The sequence below is a fragment of the Triticum dicoccoides genome, chromosome 5B (assembly GCF_002162155.2).
Source record: "Triticum dicoccoides isolate Atlit2015 ecotype Zavitan chromosome 5B, WEW_v2.0, whole genome shotgun sequence".
NCBI classification, from domain to species: Eukaryota; Viridiplantae; Streptophyta; class Magnoliopsida; order Poales; family Poaceae; genus Triticum; species Triticum dicoccoides.
Genome location: NC_041389.1, coordinates 176038204 through 176050961, shown reverse-complemented (window position 1 = coordinate 176050961; position 12758 = coordinate 176038204). Strand labels below are relative to the sequence as shown.

At 44.9% G+C, this 12758-nt stretch overlaps 1 protein-coding gene across 1 annotated transcript; it reads left to right on the top strand.

Moving 5' to 3' along the window:
* The first annotated feature begins 7273 nt into the window (after window positions 1-7273).
* Window positions 7274-10240, top strand: LOC119308002 (cell division topological specificity factor homolog, chloroplastic-like). The gene is made up of 2 exons (XM_037584119.1): window positions 7274-7478; window positions 9400-10240. Exons 1-2 carry the CDS (start codon window positions 7368-7370, stop codon window positions 9988-9990), a joined length of 702 nt encoding a protein of 233 aa, XP_037440016.1. The 5' UTR covers window positions 7274-7367; the 3' UTR covers window positions 9991-10240.
* Window positions 10241-12758: the final 2518 nt, after the last annotated feature.

Sequence of the window (12758 nt, the reverse complement as noted above, 5' to 3'; positions counted from 1 at the left end):
GCTACCGTCAATCAAAGCAAGATAAGATGCATAAAGGATAAACATCACATGCAATCAATATAAGTGATATGATATGGCCATCATCATCTTGTGCTTGTAATCTCCATCTTCGAAGCACCGTCGTGATCACCATCGTCACCGGCGCGACACCTTGATCTCCATCGTAGCATCATTGTCGTTTACGCCATCTATTGCTTCTACGACTATCGCTACCGCTTAGTGATAAAGTAAAGCAATTACAGGGCGTTTGCATTTCATACAATAAAGCGACAACCATATGTCTCCTGCCAGTTGACGATAACTTCGGTTACAAAACATGATCATCTTATACAATAAAATATAGCATCACGTCTTGACCATATCACATCACAACATGCCCTGCAAAAACAAGTTAGACGTCCTCTACTTTGTTGTTGCAAATTTTACGTGGCTGCTACGGGCTTAGCAAGAACCGTTCTTACCTACGCATCAAAACCACAACGATAGTTCGTCAAGTTAGTGCTGTTTTAACCTTCGCAAGGACCGGGCGTAGCCACACTCGATTCAGCTAAAGTGAGAGAGACAGACACCCGCCAGCCACCTTTAAGCACGAGTGCTCATAACGGTGAAACCAGTCTCGCGCAAGCGTACGCGTGATGTCGGTCCGGGCCGCTTCATCTCACAATACCGCTGAACCAAAGTATGACATGCTGGTAAGCAGTATGACTTGTATCACCCACAACTCACTTGTGTTCTACTCGTGCATATAACATCAACGCATAAAACCTAGGCTCGGATGCCACTGTTGGGGAACATAGTAATTTCAAAAAAAATCCTACGCACACGCAAGATCATGGTGATGTATAGCAACGAGAGGGGGAGTGTATCTTCATACCCTTGAAGATCGCTAAGCGGAAGCGTTTGTCAACGCGGTTGATGTAGTCGTACGTCTTCACGATCCGACCGATCCAAGTACCGAATGCATGGCACCTCCGAGTTCTGCACACGTTCAGCTCGATGACGTCCTCGCCTTCTCGATCCAGCAAGACGGGCGAAGTAGTAGATGAGTTCCGGCAGCACGACGGCGTGGTGACGGTGTTGGTGAAGAACAATCTCCGCAGGGCTTCGCCTAAGCACTACAAAAACTATGACGGAGGATAAACTAGAGGGGACGGAGTTGCCAGCACACGGCTTGGTGTTTCTTGATGTGTCTTTGGTGCTAGCCCTGCCCCTCTATTTATATGTTGAGCCCTGGGGTCGAAACTTGGAGCAAAAGCCTCCTCAAAATCGGTTTTGCCCGAAAGGCAAGAGTCCTACACGGACTCCAGGGCTAGACGCCAAGGTTCCCGGCGTCTACCCCCTAGACGCCAGGGTTCCTGGCGTCTAGCCTCTGGTCTCCGCAAAACTTCCTTTTGCACTTTCCAAAAGCCTCGTGGGCTTTCCCCTTTGGCCCAAATAACGTGTTCTCGTACCCAAACATTTCGGGAAACATCCGGAACCCCTTCCGGTGAATTCCGGAACCCTTCCGGAGATCAAACACTATTATCCCATATATCAAACTTTATCTCCGGACTATTCCGGAGTTCCTCGTCATGTCCATGATCTCATCCGGGACTCCGAACAACATTCGGTTACCAACATGCATAACTCATATAATACTATATCGTCAACGAAATGTTAAGCGTGCGGACCCTACGGGTTCGAGAACTATGTAGACATGAGCGAGACACGTTTCCGGTCAATAACCAATAGCGGGACCTGGATGCCCATATTGGCTCCCACATATTCTACGAAGATCTTTATCAGTCAAACCGCATAACAACATACGTTGTTCCCTTTGTCATCGGTATGTTACTTACCCGAGATTCGATCGCCGGTATCCAATACCTAGTTCAATCTCGTTACCAGCAAGTCTCTTTACTCGTTACGTAATGCATCATTCCGTAACTAACTCATTAGCTACATTACTTGCAAGGCTTATAGTGATGTGCATTACCGAGAGGGCCCAGAGATACCTCTCCGACAATCGGAGTGACAAAACCTAATCTCGAAATACGCCAACCCAACATGTACCTTTGGAGACACCTGTAGTACTCCTTTATAATCACCCAGTTATGTTGTGACGTTTGGTAGCACCCAAAGTGTTCCTCCAGTAAACGGGAGTTGCATAATATCATAGTTACAGGAACATGTATAAGTCATGAAGAAAGCAATAGCAATATACTAAACGATCAAGTGCTAGGCTAACGGAATGGGTCATGTCAATCACATCATTCTCCTAATGATGTGATCCCGTTAATCAAATGACAACTCATGTCTATGGTTAGGAAACATAACCATCTTTAATTAACGAGCTAGTCAAGTAGAGGCATACTAGTGACACTCTGTTTGTCTATGTATTCACACATGTATTATGTTTCCGGTTAATACAATTCTAGCATGAATAATAAACATTTATCATGAAATAAGGAAATAAATAATAACTTTATTATTGCCTCTAGGGCATATTTCCTTCACCTAACACATCGGTCCCACCGAGTTGATCATGTCGGTCCCACCGAGATTCCTAACGTTCACATTTTAAACAGAATCGGTCTCACCGAGTTCACCTATTCAGTCTGACCGAGTTGGGTCAAATGTGTGTAATGGTTAGATTTTATGTGGAGGCTATATATACCCCCTGCACCCCCTTCTCTACTCAGAGAGAGCCATCAAAACGTGCCTACACTTCCACTACTCATTTTCTGAGAGAGAACCACCTACTCATGTGTTGAGACCAAGATATTCCAATCCAACCACAAGAATCTTAATCTGTAGCCTTCCCCAAGTTGCTTTCCACTCAAATCATCTTTCCACCATAGCCAAATCTATGAGAGAGAGAGTTGAGTGTTGGGGAGACTATCATTTGAAGCACAAGAGCAAGGAGTTCATCATCAACACACCATCTATTATAATTTAGAGAGTGGTGTCTCCTAGATATGTTAGGTGTCACTTGGGAGCCTGCCTGAAGATTGTGGAGTTGAACCAAGGAGTTTGTAAGGTCAAGGAGATTGCCTACTTTGTGAAGATCTACCCAAGTGAGGCAAGTCCTTCATGGGCGATGGCCATGGTGGGATAGACAAGGTTGCTTCTTCGTGACCCTTCGTGGGTGGAGCCCTCCGTGGACTCGTGCAACCGTTACCCTTCGTGGGTTGAAGTTTCCACCAACATGATGTATGATAGGACCACCTATCGGAACCACACCAAAAATCTTCGTGTCTTCATTGCGTTTGCACACTCCAATCCCATCCCTTTACTCTCTTGAAAATCGCATGCTTTACTTTTTCCGCTGCTTATACACTTGTCATGCTTGCTCGAAATGTATTGTGAATGTTTAAACTTGTGCTAAAACTCCACCTCAACTTAAAGAACTTAAAAACTGCTACTTTTGCTTGTTGAGAGTCTATTCACCCCCCTCTAGATACCTCTTATCGATCCTTTCAAAATCAAATGTCAAAGATGTTGACATAACGCTCGTCCTCTACGATCATGTTGTGCATGATCCGTGTTGTCCATGGTACCTTTTGGGCAATGGGCCAAACACCATGCAGGCATTGAAGCTTGCAGGCGTGGTGGAGTAGCAGCCAGAGAAGGGCACCGTCCTTTCCTCATGCCAGCAGCAGGCCTGTCCAAGTCCACATCGCCAACGATGACCGTGGAGGCGAGGGAGGTGCTGGTGGCGGTAAAGGACTGTGTAGGCTCGTGCTTCGACGACTGCAAAGGCGGTGGGCCTCTCTGAATGCGGTGTGGCGGTGGGGAAGTGAGAGTGGACGCGACGGCGACCTGAGTGGTTTCCGAGCCGTCGGAAGTGGGTGGCGACGGCGAGGAAGGCGAGACCGGGGGAGTCGAGTGTGGAGGGCAAAAAATGGCCGATGTGCCACCGATGGGCGGGCCAAGGGGAGGACAAGGGAGGCGGAAAACCCTATTTGACACATTATGCGTCGGTTAAAGGCATTTTTGCCAAATGACACACACCCCTTCTCTGAGCTAGGCCGGCCCATTTACCCTTTTCCTGTTAAAAACCCAAAAATGTGCATGCGTCAGGTTCGAACTCATGATCTTTGCGTTCAGAGAGAAGTCGCAAGACTTGTGCGTAGAAACTTCTTCTCTACTTAATCTTTCCCCATTTTGCAGAAGCCCCGGTTTTGGGAAGCTTCCAGAAGCTTCTAGCCATGTTTGTTCTTTTCATTGTGGTTTTTTCCTCCACCGGATTTTGTTTGGTTTTTTCGTTCTTTTATTTAATATTAATTCTTTTTTCTTTCCCTTATTTTTATTTTTCCTTTTTTTAAATGCACTAACTTTTTCAAATTCGGTGATTTTTTCCGAAATCAATGATTTTTTCAAAATCAATAAACTTTTTCAAATTCAATGAACTTCTTTTCGAATTTCATATTTTTAAAAAAATCAATGCACTCTTTCCTAATTTGATGAACTTTTTTTGAAATTGATGAACCTTTTTGATTTTGATGAACCTTTTTCAAAATTGATGATTTTTTTAGATTTGATGAACTTTTTTAAAAATCGATGAACTCTTTTCAAATTCGATGATTTTTCTCCGTTTTTGTGAAGTTTTTCAAAATTGATGAACCTTTCCAAAATTGTAGTTTTTTTCTCAAATTCGTGAACTTTTTTGAAGTTTGTGAACTTTTTATTTAAATTCATGAACATTTTTTAGTTCATGAACTTTTCAATTTTGTGTGAATATATTTTTGTTTCTTTTTCAAACGTCAATGATTGACATGTCAATTATTCATCCGCGACCGGTCCAATGCGATCGAGCGACCTGCGAGAAACTGGTGGAAACTAGTGAGATGCGATTGAGCGATCTTCTACATGGGCCAGGCCACACTCGTGCGCGTGTGAGTGCTAGTATCGACAACCGCGTCTAGAGCGCTGATTAGGAGCTCAACCCTTAAGGGGATTTTTGTTAATGTTGCAGCCGTCATCGTCGCAAGGGAATTTTTGGTCCCCTCGCTTTCGGCTGCCATCTTGACGCTGAGAGGTGGGAGGACCTCGCGTCTTTAAGAGTTATATATTCTTCGTCATTATCTAGTGATCCTCGTACTCTTATTCTTTTGGCGGTGTCATGAGTTTAAAGAGTTTTCTGTTCTCGTAGTTCCGATTATTCAGATCTGATGAGTTTATGATAGTGTGCCAAACTCTTTTAGTTGGTTTGATTCTTTGTGAAATTGAAATCTTCCATCGGCATCATAGTGAAGACATTATGACCCGACGTCCTGCACTTCTAGGGGATTATCTCCAGCCCAAGTACGTTCATCGATCAAGACTTCCCATCTTTTTGTATAGGGGACTCAAGGCATTTTCAAAATCATTATTGGTAATGTTCGCGGGTGAAAGAGTGACAACATCGTTGCTCCACTCGAATTGCAGTCTCTTTATCAAAGTTTTTGAAGTATTTTTTCTAGCAGAGATTGATACAACGAAAATGGTGTTTTGAAGAGATTTCATAGTAATTATTAGTCATGGAAGTTACTTTGTATATTTTTTCGAATTTTAGATCCAAATCAGTATACCTGCGATTGTTATTAGTATGAATAAAATTGCATGTGTTTCTATAAAAAGCTCTCAAAGAGAGGAGTCGCACTCGCCCTTGTCAATGCAAACCTAGCCCAAATTTAGTTTGAAGATGAGTCACGATAGACAGAAAAACCGGCATCTGTCTGTTTGTGGAAACGCGCTGACCGCTAGGCCATAGTTTTTAGGACGTGTCTAGCGAGCGGCACGGCGCTCGCTAGCGCTCCGCAGCGGCCATCACTTTTATCAAGTTTATTTTCCCATTAAACAAAAAAGGAAAGATTCTTTCTCATCATAAAAAAGGTAGAAAGGGCATGCAACATGTTTTTAATTACGGATTGAAGGGCATCCACGTGTAAACACATTAATTTATAGTTTCTTTTCATTTTAAAAGCCATAACTTTTGAATAAATCATCGAAATTAAGATTCGCTTTCACCTTTGGAACCTTACGACGTGCTCTTTGAAACTAGATCCCACATGAGTATATTTCGACGAACTAGTTTTTCTGCCAACTAAACATCAATGTATTTGCAACTAGACTACATTGTCACGCCAACTGAACATATGTGTGTGCCAAATAGGCCTGCCAACTATACATCAATATGTGTGCAACTAGACTACATTATCGCGCCAACTGAGCATATGTGTGTGTTAATAGTCCTGCGAACTAAATATCAATATGTGTGCAACTAGATTATATTGGCGCGCCAACTGAGCATATGTGTGTGTAACTAGTCCTGCTAACTAAATATCAATATATGTGCAACTAGACTATATTACCATGCCAACTGAGCATATGTGTGTGCCAATAATCCTGCCAACTAAACATCAAATTTGTCATGGTTGCTAGACTGCAATCTCATAGAAAGTTGAATCATGCAGATCTAAAAATTGTTTTGCAAAAAGTTGCACGATGTAGTATTAAAGTTGCACAATACAGTATTAAAGTTGCACCATATAGCATCAAAGTTGGCATCAAAAAAATTTCGTCGAAACATACTCATGCGGGATTTAGTTTCAAAGATCTCATCGCAAGAGTAGTGAAAACGGATCTGAATTCCGACGCGCAGTTTGAAAGATATGACTTTTTAAAATTTAAAATTCCAAAATAAATTTGCGTGGATCTGTTCTGTTCGGAATGAAGTAATCAACGTGAACACATTTAATGCTAACAGCTAGTACATGCACTAAAAGACAAGAAAATTAACAGCCACATGCATGCGAGACGCGGCCGCTTCATTCGACCAAATAGTGCGTATGTACAGATTTTATGTAGTTTTTGTGGGAACCGGATCCTCTAACATTGAGAAGAAAAGTTAGAGAAGCTATAATGCCTAACTTTTCTTCTTTCTATCCATATGATTATGGCTAAAACGATTTAAATTAATTTGTAAATTGATGATCTACCGTGTACATTTATAGTAATTACATACAAAGAAACTGATGGTGAAATAAAATTAATTTTAGTTATTTATATCTATAGTAAATACCAACAGTAAACAACCTACTAACTATCTACTAACAGTCTCTAACTTTCCTTCTTTATTTTATACTAGACAAACACTATAGCACCGTGACTTTCCTTCACAATGTTAGAGGATCCGGTTCCGTTTTTTTGTTCTTCTACTAAAAAAAGAGAGGGGAGAAAATGCGTCGGCATGTTGTTGGAGTTCCACGATGCGTGGATTTCTCCGTTCCCCTACCGACTGGGACGTCTAGACAGCGAAGAGAAGAACAGAAAGAGAAGGGCAATAATAAAGAAGAAACAAAGGACTGAAAAGCAAAACCCTAGCTCTTCGGGCACCTACGGTGATGGCGACAGCGACGGCGATCTCCGGCCGCGTATCCGGCGAGGCCAGCGCAATCCTCGCTCCTTCCGCTTCGTCCCTCCCCGCGCCGGTCCGACGCGCGGCCAACTCCAAGGTCATCCTCCCCATCCCCATTTCCCTCAAAACCCTAATCTCTATGCTAAGTGCCTGTCGATTGCTACACACCACAAAATCAGAGCTAAGCGCTTCTCTCTGCTTCCGCATCGATTGCTTTTATTGCCCTTGGGAGTCTGTTTGAATTTATGACTGGCTCCATGGAAGATCAGTTGTAGGCGCGGCCGCGAAACCTAGTGGGCTTGATATCTGCAATGTTGTGTCGATTCGATTGGTGATGCAAGTAAGATGCTGGGCATGTTAGCAGTGCTAGGAGCGTCAACCATGGTTGCAAAATCTGGTCATCCAAAATTTTGTGCCTTCCATCTCTTGTCTGATTTGCATTTCTCGCCCTTTTCAACTTTGTACTTCTTGTCTGTAGTGTGGTGCTTATTTCATCTTGTATAAGCACTATTAACATGCCTTCTGGACATGACATGTAGTATACTGAAATATGTTCAGATCTACTCTCTCAGGTTGGAAATGTAGGGACTAGTTTGACACCCCAAGTGTGAGCTTTGACCATAAATCTCGTGAACAATGTTTTGTTAACAGTTACAAAATGACAAATCATAAGAAAGTGATATAGAGTACAAATGGAACAGTATCAATTTTGTATAACATCACCCACATTTATTGGATTAATTATTTGAAAAACCTTGAACTTGGACAGTCAAATTACGCCCTATGATTTCTAAAATAGTTGGACTGTCAAATAATGTACTCCCTCCAATCCATATTAATTGTTGCCGCTTTAGTACAACTTTATACTAAAGTTGCTAAAGCACCGACAATTAATTTGGATCGGAGGGAGTACTATATTTCCGAAGGAGGACTCCGTCAGTACTTGGTAGACAAACTAGAGAGCATGTGTCTAGCCAGCTCGCAAGGAACATAAAGTTAAGAACTTAATGATCTAGGGAATTTGGTTTATTAACTTTATGGCACGCATGAGAAACAGCACACAGTAGAATGTTCTTGTCTACAGAAGTAGAATGAACAATCCTGAGGTTTAAGGATCTCCAGATATGATTTATTTACTCGGTTATGATTCTTCCTGTACCAGTATTGCCATTGCTTTGCTCAATTGGGCCTTTTCCTTTTAGAGATGCAAATCCTTCATTTTTGTTGTTGCAGAAATGCAAATGTGTGTTTACATGCCTGTCTGTTATATCTACCCTTATGTGCTGCTTTATACCTGTTTACAGATATTGGCAATGTTATGCAGGTATCATCTAGACCCTGGTAATCTTGTTGTTGCATAATTTTGTTGAAAAAAATTTCAATATGACATAACATATTGGCTGTGGATCCTACTAGGGGTGATAATGTGTGCTGCAAAGATGCAATAATAGGATTTTGATGCTGAATATACTAGGATCCTTACAAAAGCATAGTTGATCAAACACTCGTTTGTGTTTGGTCTTGCTCACCCATGCATGGTGTTTCTTCCTACCATAGTTCTGTCTGTCCACTGAAAATTTTAAATTGATTATTTTGTGAGGTTCTGTTTTCTTCTGCCTTGCATTGCAGGCATGACTGTGCGATGCAACAGGATATAAATATTCTAGTATGTTAGCCCATGATTTACCTGCCCATATTAATGTGATTGTGTAAATGTTTATAAATCATGCCCGTGATTTACCTACCTAAATTAAAATCACTTATTTGTTATGAACTTATTAGCTTAGCAAAGAAAACATAATTTTATCTGGCAAGTCAATAAAAGGTGGGACAGTTAAGACGTTTTTTAACGAAAACCGGTGAAAAAACCCAGAGATAGGAGGAAAAAATAAAAAAAGCAGAGAGGGAAGGGAGGAACATATGAAAGGTTGGATCAAGCACTCTGCTTGGCAGGAAAAGGGACGCTATTCTTTTTTGAAGTAGTAGAGATAGACTGACCTATTTATATAATTTCGCAGGGCTTTCATGCTTTTCTTCGGGTTGCATCTAGCAAGCTCATGCTTACACCAGGACGACTATGCATTGAGCGCCAAAGCTGTCCGCGGAGATCTAGTACCTGCTCTGCTCTTTCAAGGCGGGACTTCTCTCCTGTTACTCAAGACATGGAAGGCTTCCTTCACAGTATTGTTAATATGGGATTTTTTGACCGTTTGAAATTGGCTTGGAAGATAATCTTCCCAGCACCAACCATACATGAGAACACAAATGCAAGTATTGCAAAGCAGAGGCTGAAGATGATTCTATTCTCCGACAGGTGCGAGGTCAGTGACGAAGCAAAGAAAAAGATAGTGGAAAACGTTGTTGAGGCACTATCTGAATTTGTCGAGATTGAATCACGTGATAATGTACAAGTGGATATCTCGACTGATGCTGGCCTTGGCACAGTGTATTCTGTGACTGTTCCAGTGCGCTGTGTGAAGCCTGAGTACCAGGAATCTGAAGAGCAGTACAGAGGAAAAATCGTTGGTGTTGACTTCAAGGACACTGGAGAATCGTCTGGTAATGTTGATGTTACCTTTGATTTCTATGTTCCGAATGAGAACCACTGATTCCTTGACCTAGCGCTCTCTGTTGTGTTCCTTTATCGCCTCTTGAGACTCCTCAGGTAGGATGCTAGAATTTCACTTCTGATGTAAATATCTAGGCTTTTCTTTCATTCGGTGTTTCATGTAATCCGATTTTTGAATTTTGTTCAGGAGGTGGCAGACATGTTGCCAGATTCTTGAAATCATATTTTCCACTTGTGTTGTGTTATTTGGTTTAGTTACATTGTGCCAATGGTTTTCTTAGTTATATCCAGCTGCCCCTTTCTAGTGTGCAATGTCTCTAGAGGGGTTTTCTCACGGAGGGTAACATGCGATCAGGATACGGAGCCTTTTTTTTAATGAAGGCAAAATATTTGCCTCATCAATTAAATAAGCAGAAGAGAGTTGCCCCCTTTAGCGGAAACCGGGCGAAAATCATGATAAACTGTTGAGTGGCAAACACAAGATACCCACACACGCCACTCCAAAGTGGGCCCCATCGAGACAATACAATGATGTCATCGTCATCATTTCTTCCCTAGAGGTGTCATCGTCATCCCAAACTCCGAGAAACGACTCCAAATTTGTCAAAGACGATCGTCGAACCAACCCACACTGAAAATGACGTGTTGACTGACACTGAAAATGACGTGTTGATCGCCAAACCTCAGCCACCGCAACGAGACAGCGTAGCTCCGACATCGACGGAAAGCTACGAAGGAGAACCAGGCAAGGCTCGCGTCGTGGAAGATCACCGAACGAACCACCTGCTACCTGTCATCGCACACCACAGGGCCCCGTCACTGTAGCTTCGACCTCAATCCAACAAACCAGCTGAGGCCATCCCACGAACATGCTGCAGAAGAGCCGACCACCTCAACCAAAGCCGCGTCTCCTACATCGTTCCCCGTGACAGCATTGCCACAGAAGCCTTAGCGCCAACTTCATCACCTCCCACTGGTCCCGCTTGCCGATGCCCAACTACAAACATGAAGCCCTCGAGAGGAGATACGACGCCACAACACCGCCATCATCCGACCGCTCAGGATCTGGGGTTTCCCCCGGAGCTGCAGCGGCGGCCGGATCCAACATGGGAAGGGTGCAAGAGCAATGCAACGATGCCTTCAAGAAGGTCTACGACGCCCAAGGCCGCCGTCATTGCTGGTCAAAGGCCCACAGAAGAGACAGGGTTTTCACCTAAGCTAGTAGCACTCGTAACCGCACGTCAATCCGATGCCTGCAAGACCACCAACCACAACCTCCCACGAACAAGCAAGTCGACGAAGAAGGACCGAGCAACCACCGTAGCCAACCGCACCTCGCGGAGACCCTCCGGGAGCAGGCAGCCAGATCAGTCCACAACCGGCCCGAGTGCCACCGGACACAGCACGAGCCACCGCACCCCGCACAGCACCATGCCAGCAAGGAACGAGGAGCGTCGCCCGAGGCGGAGAACCACCGTGGTTCCCGGCCGCAGCCCTGGTGGACCAGGCACATCGAAGCGCAGCACCACGCGCATGCTGGGAACCGGAGACGTTAGATCCTCTACATCTGCAACCCCCTGCTTCAAAGACGACCGATTCGCCGGACACACCACCCTGCGCCCGCCTCCCGCGCCTCAGACCTCAGTGCCCTCCAGAACTGCACTGGGGCGGCAGATCCGCCAAACGTGCCTCCCGCGCTAGAATCTACACCTCCAACTGCCCCTTGCTGCCCACCGAAGCACCTCGCTGCAGGCCTCCACTCGCCAGCCCCCGCGTAGCCGCACCTCTGCAGAGCCCCAACCTCCACGCATCAGCGGCACCCATAGCTGTCGCCAGAGCCGCCAGATCCGCCGCACGGGACTCGCCTCGGACCTCGAGCATCCTCGCAAGCGCAACACATAAACCCCTGCCAATTTGGGCGGCCCGCGCCAGCCAAATGCGAGCGAGAGAAGGGAAGGGCCCCGACGTCACCCTCCGGTGGAGGCGAGGGGAGGAGGAACGGGGGCTGTGGCTTGGTTCGCTTCCAGGCCACCCGCGGGAGCGACCAATGAAGCTGCTCCAGGGAATGATGCGCCCACAAAGACCATTTAAGAATGTATGAATACATTGGTCGATTTTTTTGAAACACGGTCCCTTAGGGCTTGATTCACTAAAAAAAAGGTCAAAGAGAATTGTCTGATTAATTAATGAAAAATGTGCAAAAACCGTCACATGACGCTCGCAAAACAAGGCATACAGGGCGACCTAGCAACCCACATGCCGTCGAGGTTGCAGGCTAGCATCATCATCATCACACCTTCGCGAGGGTGACTCTAACTCCACCATCGACGACCATCGAAGAAGCCCTCATCGCAAACAAGCATTGAGGCCTGCGCCGGCCGATGCCAAACAGTTGGCCACACACGTCGGCGACCAGGCATCTCCTACTCTATCGACTAGCATTGCAGGAGAAAAGCTTTGGACTTGTGTCGAGCCAGCACCAAAACTGACCACCTGCCTCGTGTCATTGTCACCACCAGATCCTCCTCAGTAGCTCTGACTTCATAGAAACAAAGTGACGAATGGAGACCCCTCAAACGCGCTGAAAGAGACCGACTAGCAGGGCACAACAACACCCCTGACCCCGCCCCAAAGCCGCCATCGCTGCCACATACAAGAAGCCACGCAGACATCCGCATTGCCAGACCGACACCTGCCAGCTGCAATGCCACGAGCGTCCAACTCATGGAGCATGCAAACAGAATCTGAAGCTATACAAGGCAACACCGCAAAGAGGAAAGCAACGATGTCGACACCATCACCCGACCC

What these genes read in the sequence shown, in the direction of transcription:
- LOC119308002 (XM_037584119.1), top strand. Translation starts at nt 7,368, where the DNA reads ATGGCGACAGCGACGGCGATCTCCGGCCGCGTATCCGGCGAGGCCAGC. An exon ending in GACGCGCGGCCAACTCCAAG is followed by an intron (nt 7,479 to 9,399) that starts GTCATCCTCCCC and finishes ATAATTTCGCAG; the next exon opens with GGCTTTCATGCTTTTCTTCG.